Source organism: Cygnus atratus, chromosome 2 (genome assembly GCF_013377495.2).
Source record: "Cygnus atratus isolate AKBS03 ecotype Queensland, Australia chromosome 2, CAtr_DNAZoo_HiC_assembly, whole genome shotgun sequence".
Classification (NCBI taxonomy): Eukaryota; Metazoa; Chordata; class Aves; order Anseriformes; family Anatidae; genus Cygnus; species Cygnus atratus.
Genome location: NC_066363.1, coordinates 137,390,841 through 137,414,294, shown reverse-complemented (window position 1 = coordinate 137,414,294; position 23,454 = coordinate 137,390,841). Strand labels below are relative to the sequence as shown.

Genomic DNA, 23,454 nt, shown 5'->3' with positions numbered 1-23,454 from the left:
GGACTGCATTCATTCAGTGCCTTCTACAACCAGCAAGACTTTGCTTAGCAGTAGCACTCTGCACGTGTGCATGTCAGCACTAGGATACTATAAAGTGAACTGATATCTTCCATCCTTTGTGGTTAAAATCTGTTTATTCACTTCTTTCATGTTGCTCTTTGTTTCGTTGTCTCCTTACTTTACAAAACCCATCACGCGTTGGGAGATGAATCACTGAACTTGTGTTGATTTTAGATCCTCTCTGTGTTGGTGCAAAGTGCTACCACTGAGTACTGAGTGCCCTAAACCACAGTTTCTATAGCTAAATTCACATTTCGCAGCAGGTGTAGAGCATGGCATCCCTGGGTCCTAATCAGTCCCTGAACTGATCGTAGTTCCAGCTGTGGCATCCCGTGGTGTGGTCTTCCAGGCTAAATGACCCGTTTCATCCCACACAGCAGTGGGGGCTGTGCCATCTCACGTCTTAACATGAGATTATCACACAGCTGGAGAGTTCAGGGCTGGAGGCATTCCTGGGCCAATGAGATCAGCTGTAGTTTATGCCTAACACAGATTCTTTAGCAGACTGTGCATAAAATAAAACCAGTACTTTAGCAACAGGTGTCATTTCAACAACAGCACCCCAAGCCATTAAAACTCAAGTCTAAACATAACCAACAGATGAGGACTCTTGAAGGAATGAAGATGGCTAACTAAGGAGTTAGAAATTAATAGAAAATAGAGATATTGACACAATATTAGACAAATATTTTCTCTGTGGTCTAACACCCTTACCGCAGTGTCATTGGTGGTAATGTACACCAACACATCTGAGTTGTTCCTGCCATTAATGTATCGGTAACAGTTCCACACGCAGCTTATCAAGTAACCCTGCAAAGAGAAGGAAGTTATCATTATGTGCAGAAGATAAACCATACAAATTTTCCTGCCATACATTTGTGCAAATTCTTGAACCTGGACTGGTTAAGAGCTCTAGCTTGACATTGAGAACAGAACGGGAGCATAAATACAGCAAGTTCCATGAAAACAAATAAACAAGCTCATTATTTGGAAAAAAAAAAAAGATAGATATGATTATCAAGCTTTCTTTTGCTAGAGAAATTTCAGCCTCCTATCTTTTTGTTCTGTGCCTTTATGAAAGGCCATATCATAAAGGAAGCTTTCCACGACGCCCTGTAAATTGTGTGCTTGCCTTAGTCTTGTGATACCAAGGAACAAAGGCAGAGTAGTGTGGAGTGAGTCATGCTCTTCAGAGCTCTGTACACAAACCAGGGCATTTAAAAAATGAAATACTACTATAAATATGAATATGAGCCTGAGAGAAGCATGGGACAGTCACTTTGCTTGCTGCAGTGACTGTAAGTTTGTGCAGGGATTCTGTAAGTGATCCAACACCTCTTTATCCCCAATTTTACTTAAACGAGCAGGTCACATATGCAAGCTTTCTTCCTTACACCTCTCTAAATACAGAGAGAGATGAGTTCAGTCAGACACCTCACTGCCATGCATAGGATGCTGCACACTGGCAGGGGTGAGGTTTACCATGTAAAATGAGCATACAAGTCAGATCATGACAAACCAGAGAAGGTGTTGCAGATGCAGAATGCCTCAGGTACAATAGAAAAAATAAACAGAAACCAGTTCTGGATTCCTCCATGATAAGGCTGTTTAAGTATTGTCACTGAGTGTTAGTGGTCTTCAGAAAGCTGAAGCAAACCTCAGTAGAAAGAGCACAAGCAGGCTGGGATCTGAAACATCATCAAGAAAATTACAGGAACCCCTCCATGTCCTGTGGTTGGAAGCCTAGCTGATGACTACATGATGACTCCATTTATCACATGCATGGTTTCAATACTCCTTTTCACTTAATCTGAGATTAAATCAATGTACTCCATATGACCGGAATAGTCTGTGGTCTTCCTATTCTTGCCTGAACAGAGAAAATTGCCAGTGTATAAGTTTTTACTGAAATCTGAAATTACTTCTATCCTTTTAATCCTTATTGCAAATACTTTTTTTTTTTTTTTCCAGTATAAAGGAAAAAAAAATATTGCAGCAATATTCCTACCGCAGGATCATAAACTTAGCTGTTTTTGTTCCTGGAGCTCACTTGGCTCCAGATAGCAAAGAGCTAGGAGTCTGCCTGGCAAAGACCTAGGAGTCTGCACTTATTTTATAGCTGGTTAGGCAAAATGCTCACATCTCCTCTGCCAGAAGGAGATGTTCCAGTCTGGCCGGCAGCAAGGAGCAAAGTGGCTGGATGGAAGACAGGCAGCAAGAACACATGGAGGAGTAGGACTCAGATCCTCAGCATGCCATGGACAAGGCTGGTGGGACTAAGCAGCCCCCTGTGGAGCTTTCTGCTTCCCACGTAGCCACACAGGACAGTGATGAGGTGAACAACGTGATTTGATAGCATGCAACTTATATTTTTACTCAGTGGGCTCTGCATAGCAGTCCTTCCACAAACCTAGTGTGTGCAAATTGAACTGCCAGCGCTGATTGGATTTGCATGTGTATCTCTCAGAATGAGTCATATTTTTGTGACTCACTTGCACTGATGACCTTCCAAAAGCCTCTTATCCTCTTCAGCTGCCCTGTGCTTCCTCCCTCTCCAGAGCTGTCACACAGGAGCTGTGTTTCTCAGGACGCCACATGACTCACTCATCGCTTGCCTGCAGACCAGGAAGAGGTCTTTTTTTTTTTAATATTTTTTCACCGGAGCTGAGCTGGCTGAAATCCAGTAAGTTTTCTTCCTCTTTTTAATGACACATCACAGATCCTGGATGACGTGGAGGTGTCACAGGCTTTGACAATACTTTCTTCTATCAAATGGGGAGGATGACAGTAGTCTGGAGCGAGCTGAGTGCTAAGGGCAGGGCAGGCTGGCTCTGCACCCCAAGCAGTGGGCTATGCAAACCTGACACAGGTTACTGGAACCAGTCTTGTAGAGGCATGTAAATGATGAACTGCATCTTTTTTTTTTTTTTTTTTTCCCCCAGAATTGAGTAACAACGACACTGTTGTTAATGATAAATGGTAATAAGTACTTCAGTAGCTTTTGATACTCAGATGCCAGGCACTGAGAAAGGTATGAGGTAGTACAGAGCAGAGTACTGAATGCGGGACACTTGTGGGGACAGCTCATCTTGATAAGAAACCCATGCACAGCAAGGCCATCTGTTTGCAAGCCAATCTTTATGCTGCTTCTGTTCAAATCCAAAGCGAGGGAAGCCCCATTTCTGGTAACACAGCCTTGTCTGGGAGAGGCTAGCGGGAGATTTATCTTTGAGTTCTCTTCTTCTGCTATGTGTGGTGAATAAACCCCATTTAACCCCACAACGTGTACACACAGCCTCTCTGCCTCCCAGCCCGCCTGGATGCATGAGCTGTTTCTCAGAGGGGGAGGCCTGCTCCAGCCCTTGGGGTGAAGAGGCCTCCAGTCAGCACACACCACATAGCTGGCGATAATCAGCCCTATGTAAAAGCCCAATGCACTCTGAGAGGTATTTTCATACAGCACAACACAGGCTGCTGGCAGACTCCTTTTGGGGCAGCAGCCTCTGTTCCAGAGGAGCACGGTGATGCCACCACCACTTGGAGGATGAGGATGCCAGAAGGGCTGAGCAAGGAAACAGGCACCGCAATTCTTCCTGCCAGTTTTCGGTCCCTCCTCTTGTGTGGTGACAAATGACACTAGCTCCAAAGGAACTGAAACCCACAAAACTATAACTCTGCCTCTCACAGAAGTTTTTGCATGCAGATGTTTAGCTGCACAAGATTTCGGCTCAAGCTGAAATATATATGAAGACTTCAGAGTGATGCGAATGGCAGGGCGGTTGGCTACATGTATTTCACACATAGTGCTGCAGGAGGGTGCACACGGGGCTGCTTTACTGATCAAATCTGCAATTAAATCCATCTTCCCAGCACATTTGAATGTGCATCTTGTGAGTATAAGAAGGTTTATACAGGTTAGCCCTGCTGGGAGCATCCATGGGTCTGAGATACTGGGTCTGTCCTGGTGAGCACAAAATGGGGTGAGCACCACCTTATCCCATCTGCTGAGCACCACCAGGGGTGGTCTGGTTCCCAGGCTCACCAGTACACCCCCACAGCTTATAGGCATATCACAGGAACCAGGGTGACCCTGAACTGGAATACCTTTCGGCTGCCTCTTCCTCCCTACTTTCCATCAAAAGGATGGCCAGCAAAGAAGAGAAGAGGCCAAAGTCTGCAGCTGCAGAGTGCCAGGGCAGCGAGGGGGAAGGATTTATTTGGTTGTGTTTGTGCTCACTGGACTCTACCTCATTTGTGCATGGGGGGCTTTGCCAAGGCTGGGGAGGGGGAGGTTGAGGCCTCAGGTTGTCTGTGCCAGCAGCTTGGGCTGGCCAGAGAAAACCGGGGCTCCGTTCCCCAAAGCAGCTGCAGAGAAGGGCACGATTCAAAAGCCACCCTGTTGGCTTTGTGCCATTTGAAGTGCTGCGTACATTCAGTTATGCTGCTGGCTGTCCTTCGTCAGCCAGATAGGAAACACCTATGTTTCATGGTATGTAGCTCTGGTTCAGCTTCTAGACAAACAGGGTAAGCGGTATAACACATTTTGGTCTACTCTGAAAAAGTCTCTCACTTGGCATGAAGTATCTGTCCATGCATCTATCCATCCACCTGAAATATCTATTAGCTGCTTGGGATCCAAGTGAATCCTGAGGGCTATAAAGACAAGTGCTGGTGTGTGGTTGGCTTTCATTCATTCTTACTGCCCTCTTTTGTCCCCCACTTTTCAGACTTACGTACAAAGCACAATACTTCTCTCTGACACATCGATATCTCAATTTCTGCTCAATAGTGTTTTCATTTGCATGTAGCTAGACCCACAATAAAAGTGTCCTGATGCCAAATGTTTCTGACAAATTATGTGATTCTGTTTCATGTTTCCAACCAGACGAATTCAGCTTTTCCTACTGTAGCTTTTCCTAGGTTACAATGTTTTGGTTTCTCTCTATTTCGGAGGGAGAGGGAGCTCAGGCATATTTTTATGTACAGCACCTTTTCAGTTTCAGTATATAAACCTGGTGCCATCTGTTAAGTCTATCAGTGATAAAGTGTGATGCATGTCATAGCGTCCAGCTTTCTCTTCATGTAGCAGACTCCAAAAATCTGCATAGCAGCTCTTCTGGAAACACAAGAAATCCAAATTAAAACGCTAACTGAAATTTAGCATGTGTTTCTGTGTGAGTCATATTTTTGTGACTCATTTGCACAATAATATGTTGCTAGAATGAACATTAAGAAAAGCAGTAGTCTGTAATAACCCTGGCTGTAAAGAACTCAAATAGAAGAATGGAACATTAACTAATACTTCAATCTAACTAGTCACATATACTCTTGAAAAAAATATGTGTAGCAGCTTTAAAATAGAATGATTATTTTGCACTATTAATTTCTTAGATTTCTTTTTTTCTGTAGTAAGTATTTTTTGCTATTCCAATTTTAGTTGCATTTATTTTATAAGCTTGAGACATCTTCGCCATACTTTTTCAATGAAACACCTGACTCACCAGGAAAAAAACAAGGTGATGCTTGCATCCAAGAGTTTTAAAGAGCATGTTGCTTGTGTCACCTGGCGGATCTACATATTTATTACATTCAAAGGTGAAAAAAACCCCACAACTCTATTGCTGTGAACATATATATGGACAAAGCCAGAAGGTTAAATTATATTTCTAAGTCAAAAATAGAAAAATGAACATCACTTCCAATTGCACCTTAAAATATCTTATCTTTTCTTTCCAACTTTGAAAGAGCTTCAATAATCTAATCCACTTTTTTTTTTTCTTTTTTTTTGGTCACAATAACCTTCCCTGTTCATGCTGTATGGAAGCAACTTCCTGTCCTGGCCCTTCAGGATGTCTCTAACCTAATGTGTAGCTGCTCTGCAGAGGAAGAGCGAGAGCTATTCTGACACCAAACCAACAGCAATTAAATAATTACTCCCTGTTCCCTTTTTCCGCCCCATGTGACAGTCCTCTGTGCTGGCACTCCCAGGAGGGACTGCCTGGATCTATTTAACTGCTCCTTGTATGAGAGCTCTTCCATCCTTCGGATCACTTTCCTTCTGTTCCTGCTGGTTCTGCAGCTCTACAGCATCCTTTTTGAGATAGGACACCCAGAAGTGAATGTGTGCTTCAAGATGCTGGTGCATGGCAGACATCACAAATGGCACAGAAACCCTTAGATTTCTTTTTTAATTTATTTTATTTCCTATTTATTTCTTTATTTCATTAGGTTATATATATATATATATATATATATGATATTTTATTAATATCTAATATTCTTATTATTTGATTCACTTGTTTGACCAGAACTGAGAAGTAAACTAATACTTTCACAGGCCTATGTTATTACAGCTACAAGACCCCTTTTCAGGTGCTCATGCTTAGTTCAGAGTTGTCTGCGGTGTCTGTGAAACAGGATTGTATTTCCTCTGTGCCCATCACTTAGAATATATCACCATGGGGTTTCTCCACTGTTTTATTGCTCAGTAACTCAGAGCCATGAGACCCTTCTACAAAGCTTTCTCAGCTGATTGCTTCCCTATTTTGGGTGACATTGCAAAAAACATTGTCAGTAGATCTTCATTCCCTTTCCCAGATCTTTTGTGAATGGACAGCATGGGGCTTTGTTGTAAAAACTGATGATTTACCTTTATCCTCTATTTCCTAGCTACAACGTACAAAAGGACCTTTCCTCTTGTCCCTACACTTCTCAGGGTGTGGTTTTTTGTTTTTTTTAAGCCTCTGATGAGAAGCCCTGCCAAATATCTTTGAAAAAATAAGAAGTCTGTATCCACAGTCCCTTCCTTGTCCACTCCTTCAACAGATTTAAGTATCATGCGCTCCCCCTACAAGCATCGCACTTCCCCATTGGGCCCTACATGTTCATGTGTCTGTCTGTGACATTTTCTCCATTCTTTTTTATTTTTATTTTTTTCACAATACCTACCACTTTGCTTTGTGCAGCTTTCAGACTGCCTGGTCAGTATCTCCCTATGTGTCTTCTGGGGACAGGACTCCCAGAGGGAGCATTTCGCCCATGACTAGAAGTAGGTGGTATACAAATAATGGACTTACCTTAAAAGCCAAAATGATGCTTATGAAAAGGAGTATGATCACAACCAGGCATGTAGGGTTCACAGACATGATCTCTTCCTTGTAGGGAAAATTGCTGGGCTGCAAAAGCAAAAATAAGCAAAACACTGTAAGTTAATCTCACGAGTCATTTAAGATCCATTCAATTAGTGCAGTCTATAATTAATAGCTTAAAAAACTTGCTGTGATCTACTAAATTGGGAGCTCTCTGTACCAACAACCAATTTCAGTAAATTTGTCTGGAACGTGCTACAAAGGCTCAGCCTGCCAAATGCTCCCCGGAGGGCCGAGGAGATTGCTTTTGCTCTATGTGTGTGGTGGGTTTTCTTTCCCTTTGTGCACACAGGTTTTGTAATGGACACAGATTGACAAGGGGTATCCCTCTGTGGGCTTTGCAGCAGGAAACGTGCCCTCTGGGGCAAATGACAGGCAAGTTCTGGTCCTATGAAGTGGTCACTATCTTACAAGATACAGTACTCTGGCTGTGGTTGCCAAAGACCAGTGGCAGCTCCTTCCAAGAGTCAAAGAGGAAAAGTCCAGACAGCACAATCCTTTCACCTAAATATTTGATCAAAAGACATCGGCTGTATTCAAATCCATCTTCTCTTAGCTAAATTTGGATTAGTTCTCCCAGGGGCACTTGTTAGTGCTGCTGTTCCCCAAGGCGTGGGCCGTCCAGGGGAGCAAAGACATCACGTTAAATCTGAATGTGCTCCAGGCCCTTCTGTTATCTTGTACGTGAAACTGAGGTGACAACATTCATCTTCTTAAGAGCAGTGATTTAGAACTGTGGGATGCTTCACGATCAGTGGCTGAAAAACAACCTCTAAAAATGTTTTGCTATATCTGGTATTGCTTTAAAAAACAAAAACAAAACAAACAAACAAACAAAAAAAAACAACAAAAAACACCCTTTAAAATGAATCGTTTTGAAACATGGCAGCACAGGGGTTCCTGTTCCAGATGGAAGAAACCGTTCTTTGCAGACAGAGCCACTCTTCACACGATAGCTCCGCTGCAGCAGCAGCAGCTCACTATAACTGCATGCATTAGCTCCTTCCATGCACAGCCCCCTTTTTCCTTACAGGTCTAATTACTTAAGCAGGCCAGCACTGAATCCCTGTCAGGACAATTAAACAGCCCAAGCTACAACTGTACTCTTGGCAACAATGGTGAAAACCCAGCGTAACCCCTTGATGCCCCTTACACCAGAAGTCAGAGCAGTGCTTCAGGAAATTCTCCTTTTGGACAGCCGCTGGCGAGATTAGCTCTTAATGTAGTGCTTCCATGAACTGTTCAGAGTGGTTAACATCAGCTGCAGCTGTAGCCGATGCAGATAACAGTTACATAAGCACATTTTTCGCTTCTTGACAGCAACATTTCTGTTAATGTACTGAATTTCATGGCTGAGGTTTTTATCGTGTTATCTTCTTTGTCGAGGTACAACTTTTGTAGGAAACCAACTTGCTATAATTCAATGAGTTACTTCTTTTTTTTTCTTTTTTTTTTTTTTTTCACACAGGGTTATTGCTAAATATAGTGGATGCGGTCACCCAGAGACCAAGAAAGCAAGAGTGTATGCCAAGAAAAGATGCACTGCAAAGTAAAATCAACCCCCTTATATACAGAATATTTAAGTACTACGACCACAGCCCACCCTACTGCTTGCAGGAGTGAGGCCATAGGCTTGGTTAGAAAGCCCAGTCAATTAGGGTCAGTCCCAGTAAAACTGCCCAAATAGGTTACCTTTTAGTACTGATCTACCATTAAAAACTATTCAAACTAATTCATGAGTGTAATAGGAACTTCCTCGCTTGGCTTTGGTCTTCATATGCTCTGGTTTTGGGGAACCGGTCGCTAGTCAAAGACTGGACAACTGTATACTGGGGTTTTCATGCCTGTTTATGCCTGCTTCCAAACATCATTGCAACTGGGATTTGCACGGGGGCAAGAGGAGGGTGGAAAAATGACCAAGGAAGTTCCTGCAACCTTGAAGAGCAGGAACATCTGCTGGAGCCAGGAGCCCTGGCCAAGTCTGGGAGCAGCACATCCCTTACGTCAGCAGTGCTTTAAGTGAAAGGGCCTAATCAGCACTGAAAGCAACAAGCTGGGAGAGTACGTGAGGAGCACATTCTGTGGTTTCTGTCCTCCACACTCAGGTTTTGGAGTTTCCTTCCTGGAGAGACATGAGGTGGGAGCAAGCCCCACGTGGTAGCTGCCCCCACCAAGTGGTGCCTGGTAGATCTTCATGTGCTGTGTGAAAACCAAAGCAGGCCCCTCCTGGGGCTTCCCTGCTTGCTGCGTGGGACAAAAGGCTTCTGGGGCTGCGTGGAAGGCCCAGGGCTGTGGGTCATTGTGGAAGAAGTTCATTTTGTTTGGTAACCAGGCTGGTTGCACCTGCCAGCCAGAAGATATTTAATGCTGGCTTGCCCAGGCTGGCCGACAAGCCACCTGATCTTGACTCACAACCACAAACCCCTTCAGTGCAGTAGGAAAAACAGTTTATGAAACCTTCATTTTGCAGAGAAGCAGAAAAAATTACAGGAAGTGTCTCAGCTGCCCAGTGCAGGTACTGCTGCGGAGCTGGTCCATGCCAGGAAGGTCTCCTTCATTCCCACCGTAACCAAGTGCCAAAAGTGGCTCAGATGAACCAAACACCCATTGTCCTTGGCTGATGCTGCAGTGATGAATTCAAACACTGATGTGACTGTATGAAGTGGGAAAAGACAAATTGTGATCCCGTGCAAGGGGTTTGTCACCCATAGGGAAACCAGGAGCTGGAAGCCTGCCACAGGGATGGTCCTGGGCACCAGGGTCAGGCCAAAGGTTTGGCAAATGCACGCGTGCCATAACTTCTGGGAAAAGCTCAGCGTCAAATGTTGTGCAAGGTCTGATGAAGCTCAGACAGAAATATGGCTGGGTGGGAAAAAATCCATCCTGTCACTGGAAATGCAGGAGGGATTTTGCGGGAAGATGTTGTGAAATTTCATGCACTGAGAAGAAGTACTTGTAGTGGTGTGGCACTGGCATGCTAAAGTCTTAATTAAAGTGTCATTCATAACCTTGCCATGGACACTGAGTGCACTGCATGCATAATAATATACCCTTAAATTTTCAATAAAAAATAATTACTGCTTATATGTAGCAAAGCTCTATTAGAGACTTCAAAGGAATCTAAATCTTGCATGGCAAGTATATGGTATTGACATTGTACAAATGCACAACAACAGAAAACCCAAGCCTGAAGCTCCTTCTTGTTCCCTCTTGTACAACCACCCATGCTTTCCTTCCTCTGGGACCACAAAAAATCCACTTCAAATAATGGAGTGGGTTCTTATTCAACAGTTAAAATACTCTGAAATTAGATCTTACAGAATTGAAATAAAACAGGAATGAATCTGTAGAATTTTTAAAACCCTACTAGGAAGTTAATTGTACTTCTTCGGAATTATAAAATGGCATTAAAATGTCAGAAAGAATATTCCATTTTTAAGCTTTAGTTTATAGGAATCAGTTCTTTAATTTTAATCTTTTACATTCTCTAGACCTCTTTCCTAGGACTGAAAAGTATGACTGGTACAACCTGAGTTGTTAGACAGCAGCATCACAGCTATTTAATATACTCTGAAATTTTCTTTAGATGACCTGAGAAAGTTCTGTACTTTCATAAAAAAAAAAAAACAATGTTGCGTAACTCAGCTGCAGACTAGCCTGTTCTGCACCTCTGGTTCAATTCATTATGTATACTGTTATCAGATGACAGAAGATGAAGTGTTTAATTTTAAGGTTTTAGAAAGCACATACATCAAAGTGCTATTTGGGGTAAAGAAATGAAATGTGTTTTAGGTCAAACTACTTCAGACCTCTACTGCTCCAAGAACCAAGAAGATTTTTTTATACATGCAACATTTGCTCTATGTGAAGATTTTTTTTTCCTAGTGACAGTGATAATGACCAAGATGTCCAACACAACCTTCAGAAAGTTTTATGACATGTCATCTCCCTGCGACGTTTCAAATGACAGATTTGTAACATCTACTTATTTTACATGACCCTTTGTGCTGAGATGCTCTTGCAGTGTATGGGATTTAAGGGACACACCTGTGTGCAGCTGGGTACTAAATGGCAATGCCAAGTTTCCAAAGACACTTAACGACTCTGAAAGAAGCAGTCAGCGTAGGCTGACATTACAAAACAGCTTGTGAACACCATGCTCAGTGCTTTGGAGTTGCAACACTTTTAGCTAGGGCTCTGCCTATCCTATTGATAGAATCCTATTTGCCTAAAAGTACAGAGAAGGTTTTATAGCAGCTTGCAACTCACCGTTGGTAGACTTAAATCTGGTAGATGTGCACCAAACTGAAGAGATAAAATAATTCCAGGTACTAGCATAGAGAAGTAGAAGTGATTAAAAATATGAGGGGTTGACCTTATGGTAAAAAAATAATATTCTTCTGTGACTGCCAAATACAATGCATTACTTGAAGTATATGCTCTTCCAGATATTCAGTAATGAATTTGAAGAATGATTGGGATTTTTCATTTCCCTTATGGAGTTGTGCTCCTTAAAACACCAATCCCCATATTCAAAGCAGTTTTAGAGGCACGAAAACTGAGAATGCCAGGAAGAAACACAATTCACTCCTTTACTTTCTGCCTTGCTTGGCAGGCCCCTGCAAAGGGAATGAGGGCAAGACATCCCTAAGGCTGAATTATAAATCATCAGGAGCAATCACACCTAATTGGCATGACTCATATCTCACCTGTGGGGACATGGGTATTAACTGCAATCTTGTTCTCAATGTGGTGTTTAAGACTACAGACATATCTACCATGAACATCATTTAAAGGTAAGGGAACATGTCCATGGGTGCAAGCCTGTATAGCAGTACCTGGGCTGTATAGCTGCATTGGTGATATTATTGTTAAAAACTGGAGAAGTTTATTTTTAGTTTCATCTTGTTCTGCTCCTAAATCCTTTACGTTGTAAGAGCATCTCAGCATCTCTGAATATCTGATACCAGCAGACATGAATTTCACCCACTGTGTCTGTTTTTTCCTACTTAGAGCATATTTGCTCTGAACCAAATGTGACAACCTTTTGCCAGCTGATGTGGGCTCCTTTGTGGGGGTCCCAGGGATTCCTGCTGAGCTACTTGTTCTAGGGACCACAGCTCCGACAAGGAAGAGTCAACAGCTTCAAAGCTGTTGTAAAATTGCTTCAAAATGTTGTTGAACAGTTGGCGTTAGTGTACAAAATTCGCCTTGGCTGTTGGTAGTTTGTGCCAATCACTAATCTCTGCTGTAAATGATACAACAGAAATTTCTCTTTGTTTCTTACTGAACTTTACCTGGACTAGCTTTTAGCTACTCATTATCATTACACCTCTCATCTAATTTAAACAGCCTTTAAACCTAGCTGCTATGCATACAAAAACCATAATGGTATCACCTCTTGGTCTGCTTCTTTGACAAACTAGGCAGGAAATTTGATTATCTGTCATCATACTACAATTTATCCAGCTTTTATATGATTTACAGAGGAGCTTCTCTGCATGTACTTTGACTTTTAAGTTGGAGACACCAGAAGTAGGTAAACACAACCTATGTGACCAACAGAGAAGGAAAGCCTCCTATCTTACTATTCACTGCTCTATATTCTTCAGCCCGCAAATCTCAAGAATAGTATTTGCAAGCAGAAAAAAAAAAAAAAAGTGGACTCTTGTTTTGTCACTTAGTTCCCAGGCTGCATTCTAGTTGCAGTTGCCATGGTATAAGCTCATCTGTATTTCTTTTTTTTTTTTTTTAAATATTTATTCACATTTAGCAATGTAGCACACGTTGCTGAATGAACTCAGCTTCTCAATCAGTGTGGCTCACTCTGAGTAACGGCTCTGTCCATAATGTTATTTACATTTCCATCAGTCTCTGTGTCAGCCACAGGTTTTACTAGAAGTGATTTTGCTGGGGAAAGCACAAGTATTGACTCTGGGAAATGCAGAGATCTACTCACTTTGGGCAATGCAGTGTATAGTCTTTCAGAGGATGGCACAGCAGGACTAGATTAGGCTCCTGCTCTCAACCTTCCTCTAGAGGACTTGGTCCCTTTGGACAGTGACCTAGGGAAGCTCTCCCAAAGCTGACATTACCTTTGTGAATGGCCTCTTGGGCACCACAACCCTCCTCCATCTGCCATCTAACGTGATCTAATGCATTTGTTACATCCTTTATCGATCTAGTGCTTCACTGATGTTCTGAGTATCGTGCTGCGAAGTCAAATGGCTTACAAAGGTCTACTATGCCCCTGCCCAGCTTTATTGACGAAGTCAGTAATCTTGTCAGTGAAAGAAAATGAGTTTCCCTGCAGGAGTGATTTGCTGTGAAACCATGCTGGCAGTCATTAATCATATTTCTCTGTCCTAATCCTTTGTCAATTGACTCTCATCTCAGCATTTCTGCTACTCTGCTTGGTAGCAATGTCAGGCTAATCAGCCTATAATTATCCTGAAAATTCCCCTTGCCCTTCTGAGCACAGACAGTTTAGTGCTCATGAAGCCTTGTGCAATTTCATTACCCACGTAGAAAATGATTTACAACAGCAAGAAAGGATCTGTGCAATCAGACATTTTAACACTCCAGAGTGCACATTATCTGGACTTGCTCATTTTAAAACGGTGTGTTCAGAGTGAAAACTCTTTAATATGTTTCTTGACTGTCACTGAATAGAAAGTACTTCCAAAACCCCAGCTATATCAACATGTTCTACTGCTTGTTTCCAAATGCAGAGCAGAAATAGCTGGTGAACACTTCTTCCTTTTTTTTTTTTTTTTGCATCAGTATATTTATCACCTCTGCCCAACAAATGGCCTCTCCTTGCATTAGAAATTTTTCTTTTTCACTTCTAATATACTTATAAGTAGTCTTTTGGCCTTTTTGCAGTTATAGATTTTTCTCTGAGGTTGTTAGTTTTGTTTTTTTTTTTTTTTACCTCTGGTAACTTCTAATGAAGGTTTCATTAATTTGAGCTATCCAGAAATAAAACATCTCAACAGCGTGGAAAATTCTTATAAGATTAAATCTCCAGCTTTCTTGAAGTCAGCTCCATGCCTCAGTGTACGACAGGAAAAGCGTCATGGAAGAAAACCCAAATATACGTGTGCAGCAGGTGGTGGCTACACTGAGGGAAAAATGTGTCCTTCTTGGAGTTATTGGTAATGCCTTGGAGTTGCTGTTAGAAATGTAGGTCAAAACAGGAATGTGGATTACAAAGAGTTCTGCTGCACAATTTCCAGTGTCCTCCAGGGTCTGCTCTTTGTATTTTGGCTATGGAAGGGCCAAAGACAGTGATGTCTTAGCAGACATTTTGAGGGAATTGGCCGTCCTTTGCCTTCCTGGTGAGCCGGCTCCAAATGTGGCACCAACAAGAAGAACAGGAGCTCTTCAGCATGCAGTTCCCAGCCCCAGACTGCTGCTTTCCCCCTCATATTTTCCAACAAGGACCAAGATTAAACAAAACCTGGTTACAACGAGCCCCCTGGGATGGGGAGCGTGAGCTCCAGAGCTGCAGCTGGTCCTCATGCTGCCACAGGAGGGGGGCTGGCACTGACCCACAGTGAGGGGCTGCAGGAAAAGGGTGAAAAGGAGGGCTCCAGCCTTAATTTGTTCTTTTTCACCCTTATCTCTGAGTACCTTTTGAATTGTTCCTCTGCTTCTTTTCCAGTGTAGCACCAGCTGTGACTGTGGGCGGGTGTTAAGTAAGGTGAAGGATAACAGACCCCTGATGCATCCCAGCTCCCGCTGGCTTGACACATTGCCTCTTCCCAGAGATTTGTGCAGCCACTTATCTGCCTGCTGTTGCTCATTGCCTGTTATTTATAATGCCCTAGGTGGTTTTCCATCCACATAACAAAGTTCACAGCCAAACTAATCTGCATTCAAGTTCTCAAGGTGGGTTTTCAGAGACAGCCTCTGTGTTAAGTTGTCCCAGAGCTCTGCAACTCCATCTGAACCCATCCAGACACAGCCCAGGACCCGAGATGAAATATTTGCTTGTCTTCACTGTAGGTGGTTGCTATCACATACTTTAGGCTCACACAGTACTGAGTATGGATGTTTGGCCACAGTAGAACCTGTCAAGAAGGGAGCCTCTAATTGTCCCAAAGATGAGACAGATTGATAATATTTTCTAGAAAAAACAAACCTACCTTGAATCTAATTCCTGCCTAAAGAAAGCTGTGTTAAAGCCACCAAATAAATTCAAAGAAGCAACAAAACATCCTTGGTATAGCATGAGAAATAAGTCAAGGGATATGAACGCAGTAACTGAATCCAAAAGCAATCTCTTAGGATCTCTCTCTTGCACTATCATCATCATTCCTAATGAAATGGTGCTGAGAGCTTCCACAGCATCACAAAACTCTAGAACTCTGCACAGATACATTAATGTAAGTAATGTAAGTTGGAAATGTAACTTGCAAGGGTGTGGAACACAGATGAGCAAGCTCAAACTGAGAGGACTGTTCAAGGACTGCATAGGAAGACAACAGTAAACCATTGGCTAGAAATATGGGACAAACTGGGCACCTTGCATGGTTCTCCCCAAAGCCTCAAAAGGCTTATGAAATTTGGGTGATTTACCAGCTGGCGGAGGTAGTCCTGAATTGTGCTGGGATAGACAAGTACACTGATGGCAACCAACGTGTTGAGAGCGAAGTCAAAGATCTGGTAACAGAAGAAAGGGATGATCCAAGCCGCATGTTGCTAGAAAGGAAATAAAAACACATCAACCACAAGCTAAAATGGGAGGATATATATCTTTCTGCACTAAAACCTAACAAATATCTAACAGAATGCAATGTTACATTTCATGAAACTATAAGAGGAAATAACTTGTAAAATAGGCTAAAAGAAATGTAACATTCAGCCAAAAAGATTGGCCAAACCAGCTTGGCTGCTGAGCTGCTGCAGTATGTGTGGTGCAACCCCCGCAGCTCATTATACTGGGACATTTAAAAACCACATGAGACTTTTTTTTTCCCAAATAAATAGGATTAATATCAGGACAAACCACAGATGTGGGAGGGAATGGGAAAAAAAATCTATTAAATTTGGTGGGAACAAGATTCAGTTCTCTGAATTTACAGTTTGCCCACAGCTTACTCCTATTCGAAAGTGCAGAGAGCAAACACATCTGGGCAGCCTCCAGCATGGGGCTGTGCCATACCACTCATCTAGACAACCAGCTCTGCCACCTCTTTGTTTTGTTTGTTTGTTTTTCTCTCAATTTTCAGCTAAATATGAAATTGTTAGAAAGCAACTTTCTTAATTTTATTTCCACAGAGTTGTATAGTTCACTCGCTTCACATCTTTATGGAATGTAATGAATTACCTTATACGCGCCATATGTAGCCATTGCACAAATCAGAATCATTAGAAGAGAAATTGCTGTGGCAATGCACATATCTGAAAAAGAAACACGTAAGAGTGATTGCAGGAAAAATTCAGAGCTTGGTTCAGTTATTTTGCCATCTGCTTAGTGCTGAGCATCCCAAAGGGCAGGATGGGAAGCGTGGGTGGGTGGGGATGAGCCAGGTGCATCACGCAGCCATTTCTGGAGGAAATCTCTTGCTCCTGTGGGAAATCTCCAAATTATGAGAAGCTAAGACAGTGGTTACACTGCACAAGCCTCCGCAGCCCTGATAAGGCTGGGGGGATGCTGTGAATTGTTCCTTTTTTTTTTTTTTTTTTTTTTTTTTTTTTTAAGGATTTTCAAATATCTGGGGAAGAATGGCTAGAAGACTATTTTGCCTGTGAGGATGACATCTGTAGTCAGAAAGTGTCGGTGCTGAAGTCAAAGTGTGACCACTGGAGATAAATCTGAGCTTGCCAGACACATGGAGCTCAGCAGGAGCCGGATGCCTGGCTGTTACCAGCCCCTCGGGTACCTTTACATCCTGTACCCAGCTCTGCCTGCTGCGAGACGGCTTTCGGTATCAGGACCGGCAGCTGAAGGCTATCTGTCTTGTGTGAGTCAGCAGGAACCACTGTCACTTCTTCGCCTGTGGTTGCAGACATGCCTCCCAGACTACAAAAGTTTACAGCCTTGGAAAGGATGTCTGCATTGAACTAGACAGATAAGTTTAAATTAACCTTGGGGAGGTCAGGATCTTCTCATTATTGCCACACCTACTCTGCAGCTAACCTAAAGAATGACCAAGATGCCATGGGTCTGGGAAAAAAAAAAAAAAAAAAAGAGAGGAGAGAATGAACACTGTGGCTTGTTTTTGCAGTAACAGCTGCCATGTATCGTTGCTCACATCTTTCTAAACACTTCAGAGAAGCAGAAATGCATTTTTAAACACAAAACCAGACAAGGCAAGTAGAGGTATCTTACAACAGAAATAATGTACTCCAAACTTTCATTTCAACCATGAATACTACAGAGATAGATGATTTGTTAATGGAAATGTATAAATGTCAGGAAAGGTGAGGTAGTAAAGGAAGTAAAATATTCTTTACAGTTTTGATTGGGGTATTACAGGACTCCTGTCTTTTTCTTCTATTGCTGCTGAGCTTTCAATTAACTTTTTATTAGATTTAAGAAGTTTCTAAGCCACGGACAGCTGGAAGGAGATCCTGGGGGGAAAAAAATCATGTATGTTTGGTCTTTTCCTATACACCTCCCTAGATATAATCACTGGCCTTAGGATGCCAGAAGTGAGAGGCTGTATTTCTGACCCTGCCCTGACAGTAGGTTTGGGAGCACAACTGAACGTTGCAACTATTCTTCAGAGGCTAAGCACAAAGAGGAGAGAGGAGGCAAGGTATTTAGGACATGACTTGTAGAGGTCCCAGCTCTGTGAGTATCCATGAGATACCTGCTGCTCACAGTGCTGTTACAATGTGCGTGGAAACTGCCTGCCTCCGTGAGGTATTTGGTGGACTTGGGACAAAGAAATGCTGTGTTCAGGCTGCTCACTGCCTGACTTTGGAGGCATTTGAAGGGTGAAGATGCCTCCATTTGACCACAGTGTTGACATGACACCTAACTCTAGCACTTTCTGAGGAGCAGTCCCTCACCTCCCTGTCTGCATCCAAAAGTGGCCCTGCACAGGTGCCCAGGAGCCTGCAAGAGGTCCCTGAAGGAGCCTGATCTGGACAGGGACTCCAGTGGAGCAGAAGAGACCCTACTGCAGGCTGCTTCCTGATTTAATGGATGGAGCCTCTTTCCTGAACGCTTTTAAACCCCTGTAGTGTGACAAGGGCTTGGAGTCCTCATTTCCTTACTCATGGTGCTTCCTACCCCATAGCTTCACACATGCTGGCTTGTGGATGCCATGGGGAGGACACACAGGCTCCCTGTTTGTAATGCAGGAGAGGATGACATCTCAGTGCTTCCCAAATTGCCCTTCAACCCAAACTGCTCTTCAGAGGCACCTTCTTCTCCTGATACTCATCTCATATATCCAGCTTGGACAACTGAGCTACACTACCATGAGCAAACTCCAGCTTTTTAGGAGCTGTAAGGCCTGCAGTGTTTCTGTTGCAGGTGGTCTGGATTCCGTCCTCGAGAGAAAGAAGGACCCACAAAATGAACCTGTGCTAATAACAGTTACTGCAGTCTGTTTGTATGCTCTTATTTGTGTGGGTGTTTACTCTGACTGCCCCCCACGCCTCCTGTGAAATCAAAATGATGTTGAGCACTCCCAGTGCAATCAAGGTTATGAAAGAAAGGAGAGATGTGGGAACGGCCGTCTGTAGCCACCAACCTCAATTGAACCTCTTGAAAAAGAGCCTCTTGGATCGATATTTTCATTTTGGCCATCAGTTTGAAGCCACTGCACGCTTATTTATTCTGCCCATTCATAATCCCAGTCCTTATTCCCAGTCTCAAGGGGAAGCTGCTGTCATTGCAGCTCGCAGCAGACACAGCAGTTAGGGCCTGGCTGTGCTGGTGATCCTGGCAGCTCTGGTTCAGGGCCAGAGCCCAGCGAGCCTGGTCCCTGGTGCCACTCGAGCCGTGCACAGCCGTGCCAAGCCTTCGTTGGCCCAAGCTCATCCTTTCTCATTTAAGGTTTCACTGGGCTTTTTGGGCTGTGTCAGCTTCAATTAATGAGAGTGAAACCAGATATGTAGCACGCTGAATGAGACGCTAGCACGGGCGTGTGATTTTCTCCCCAGCCACGCTGTACATCCCGTGGCACTCACGACTAGATGAGCTGTACCTGCACCGCTGCAGTGTTTATAAGGCCTGCTGCTCTAGAGGGCTTCTTGAGCTTTCTGTTTGGTTTTAAAGAAATGGAGTTAGATTTTTCTCTCTTGAGCCTTGCGGGGAGACATCTTTCTGCATGTGATGACTTCTGCTTCCTTCACAGGGAGACAGCGAGGAGCTGCAGCAAGGCCATGACCTCCCATCCTCCAGCTCCTTCCCTGCCCACCCTGGGGGAACCAAGAAGATGCTGAGCAGCAGACTACAATCCCCAGGCAGTTATGTCTACCCTCCCAGCCTTATTTATCTGGCAGCCTGGCCCTGTTACAGCCCGCTGAGGATTACTGCCTCTCTGCCTCCTCCAGCCTCCCTGGGGGAGCTCTGTGACCCTGCTCCCAGCATTGCTCCTGGGGCCCAACCCCTGCATCAGTGGCATTTTCTGTCCAGCAAAAGAAGAAGGCCAGTAAGAAGGAAAGAGAGAAGAAAAAAGAGTGAGCTTTCTGCATCTTTGAGTCCAGCTCGTTTACTCCAAATGTTAAGATGTAGCCCCAAATAGTGGGGCAGGGATCTATTTTTTTCCTCTCCCTGTGACATGGGGTTCATGCTACACCAGTGATGTTGATGCAGAGGGGCAGGAAGGGTACATGCTCTCTGGTACCCCCCAGTGGAAGTCCAAGCCTGCTATTTATAGGTTTCCTTATAAAAATACATCTATTTTAATTATTGTTTTTTGTGCCCTGGGGTGCACGTCACGTTCTGCATGGAGACCATCCCACCAGCCTGCCCACTCTTCCACTATTCCAACCCTGTACAGAAACCCCTCGCCCCGTCTGCACATCCCTGGGCAAGAACACCAGCTGATTCTGGACTGATTTGCTGACACTGGTGTCAAAGTTCCCATGGGTTCCCACAGGGCGTAGGCAGGATTTCAGTCCTGGCTGTCATATGGGTTAGGAAGGATCACACACACCTGTGACACCATGAGGGCAGTAAATGAGAACAAGCAACACTCCTTGCTCATTTGGCTTTAACACATCAGGATCATAGCCTGCACACCTGAAGAAGTTGAGCAGGAGTTTCAGGTGAAACCCTCTGGGAAGTCAGAGTGACTTACAGGGCTTTTCCATCTCCCATACAGGGATCATCATGCTTTTACCAGCAAAAGCATCACAAAAGGCAGCTCACATGTTTCTTTCTTGTTTTTCCCAGTCCAACTTCTAGTTCATAAACTCCCCCAGGCCCTGAGGAAATAATGGAAAGAAAGATGAGGCTGAAAGGGCTCAGCTGAGCATCCAGCAGAGAAGAAGAGGAAGCCCAGAGCACTGCCGGTTCCCAGATGCACGCCTCGGGGTGGCAGCCAAGCCACATGCCCCTGTCACCCAGCACATCTATCTGCCACAAGGCAAGACCTGGCAGATGCTTTTTCCCCCATTGTTTCCCTTTCCAGAACAGAAAGAAAAAGCTCTGCCCTACAGCTTTTTCCAAGTGCTCAGGTAGATATTTCCTCTGCTTAATCGACCACTTGGTGCAGAGCCTCTGGCAATGCCCTGGGGACCATGCTCCAGCCTAAATCCTGAAGTTAAGGGTAAGCAGCCATTTGCATAAGAACTGGTGCTGCACTGGCATTTTCAAATGTTTCACAGTTGACTGGCTCTGGCTCTAAGTGTGACAGACAACTGTGACACTGCTGGAATAGAAAACTGAAAATTGTCCATAAACCAGGCCTTAGTACAGTCGTAAAGAAATATGAATACAAATATGGGGGAATCCTGGTTTCTTGGGAGCCAAGGGAAAATCTGTCATCAACATCAGGTGAGCCTTACCTCCACTACTATGACTCAGCTGAAAAGTTTGTTTCCAGCTAATATTTGCAGCGGTTTGACCAAGTCTATTTGAGGAGGGAGGGAAAAGGAGTGACAATTTTACATGCAAAATCTGTTTGTGGTTTTTTTTTTTTTTTTGGATTGCTATGGATAAGGGTAACCAAAGTAGCAGAGAATAAAAGTTGCTAATACTTCCATCATTATTTGCCAGTACAAGCACAGAATCACCGAATGGTTTGGGTTGGAAGGGACCTTAAAGCCCACCCAGTTCCAGCCCCCTTCCATGGGCAGGGACACCTCCCACCTCCCAGGTTGCCCAAAGCCCCATCCAGCCTGGCCTTGAGCACCTCTAGAGATGAGGCATCCACAGCTTCTCTGGGCAGCCTGTGCCAGGGCCTCCCCGCCCTCTGAGTGAAGATTTCTTCCTAATATCTAATCTAAACCTACCCTCTTTTAGTTTAAAGCCATCCCCCCTTGCCCTATCACTCCACCCCCTGACCAAGAGTCCCTCCCCAGCTTTCCTGTAGCCCCCTTTAGGTACTGGAAGGCTGCTGTAAGGTCTGCCTGGGGCCTTCTCTTCTCCAGGCTGAACAACCCCAGCTCCTTCAGCCTATCTTCATAGGAGAGGTGCTCCAGGCCCTTGATCATCTTTGTGGCCCTCCTCTGGACCCACTCTAACAGGCCCATGTCCTTGTGCTGGGGGTCCCAAAGCTGAACGCAGGCTCCAGGTGGGGTCTCACAAGAGCAGAGCAAAGGGGGACAATCACCTCCCTCGCCCTGCTGGCCACTCCTCTGCTGATGCAGCCCAGGACATGGTTGGCTTTCTGGGCTACAAGTACAAGTAACAACTTTAGGACCTTCACTAGTGTGAAAGTCAATGTATCTTACTGTATTCTGTACTCATGGTTTCACATCTAAGAATTTCAGCACACATATCTAACCTAGGAAATATATACTCAAAAACAGGCAAACAAAACTGGGACAAGGGAAGAACATGTGAAAGTTTGTTTGATGTTTTACTTCACAAGAAAGTGTTTCCTCTGATTTGAACAGATATAGTTATATTAAAAATAAAAAATAAAAAAAAATTCTCTCATGCTGGCTATTTCCAGTGACTATAAAAGCCAGCAGCCTGATTCAGCTGCCTTACTTGGTAAGGCATTAAGCTAGAGGGAGTCAAAGAATAAAAGGAGACCTTAATTCACATGTTCATTCATAATTTAACTGCCTGAGAAATGTTCCCTCTACCGAATGGAAATGAGGTTGCCTGGCCCACAAGCCATCCTTTTACAGTCTTTCAGGGCTCACTTCAGAAACTTGAATAAAAAATATAGAAAATACAATTTTCAAGTGTAGATGGAAATCCCCAATGTACTTGATCTGACAGCTATTGCATTACAAAACAGAATTACTATTTTAAAGCCTTGGGCACTGGCAGGCCTCTGATGTCGGCTATATAAAACCACACTGACAGACAGTCATTACCAAGGTTAATCTCTGAGAATTAGGACATGGCAGTCAGTTTTAATACGTCAGAATCAGCTAGGAGCCCATCTGTATGTATGACGGTCCCTACTTCCTTAAATCCAGTTATATAAAAAGATTTTTAGTCCAAAGTTGTTGGTGCTTTGTCAGTGAAGACACAATAAAGTAGCAATTGCCCCCTGTTATTAAATGTAAGCCTTCGAGGCATATCTGCACTAAAGAACTTGTGGAAATAAGCATCCCTTAACAAATGACCCAGCAGCTCTGACACACCATGGTCATAATTATTTTTCTCATGTGTGGAGCTATTCCTTTTCCTGCTGATATTTTTATTGGCTTCAGCGGGAATGAGTTGAAACCTTTTGCTGTAGATGTGTGGCTCTGAGCAGCAAGGCACCAGTGGGACTGATGGGAGCCCTTATTTCAGATTGCAGTGGGAAATGTTGAACATAGCAATCTTGTGAGCAGAAAAACAAATACGTAGACATTTTTTATCAAAAACACATACAAGGGAAAATCTTCTAGGTACTGCTTAAACAGTTAAAACAAACAAGCAGACCAAACACCACCAAATCATTGCCCTGAAAATAAAACTGCCATGGAAGAAAGAAGCATTTGCAAAGGGCAGGAGGTTTTTGCAGGAGAAATAAATGGCATTGAAGATTACTATGGCCTTCCGTGAGAAATAACAGCCCTGTGTTATCTCTATACATCTATGACTGTACAGTTAATACTTACTTTTGCATCTGTCACTACAGGTGGGGGCAAGTCATGCCATGTGCAC

At 43.7% G+C, this 23,454-nt stretch overlaps 1 protein-coding gene across 1 annotated transcript in view; it reads right to left on the bottom strand.

The window, feature by feature from the left end:
• Positions 1-23,454, bottom strand: part of LAPTM4B (lysosomal protein transmembrane 4 beta) — a 60,729-nt gene that overhangs the window by 20,507 nt on the left and 16,768 nt on the right. Inside the window, 4 exon segments of the mRNA XM_035546128.2 lie at positions 775-870; positions 7,137-7,235; positions 15,792-15,914; positions 16,543-16,616. Of these exon segments, the coding sequence (XP_035402021.2) occupies positions 775-870; positions 7,137-7,235; positions 15,792-15,914; positions 16,543-16,616 (392 nt within the window).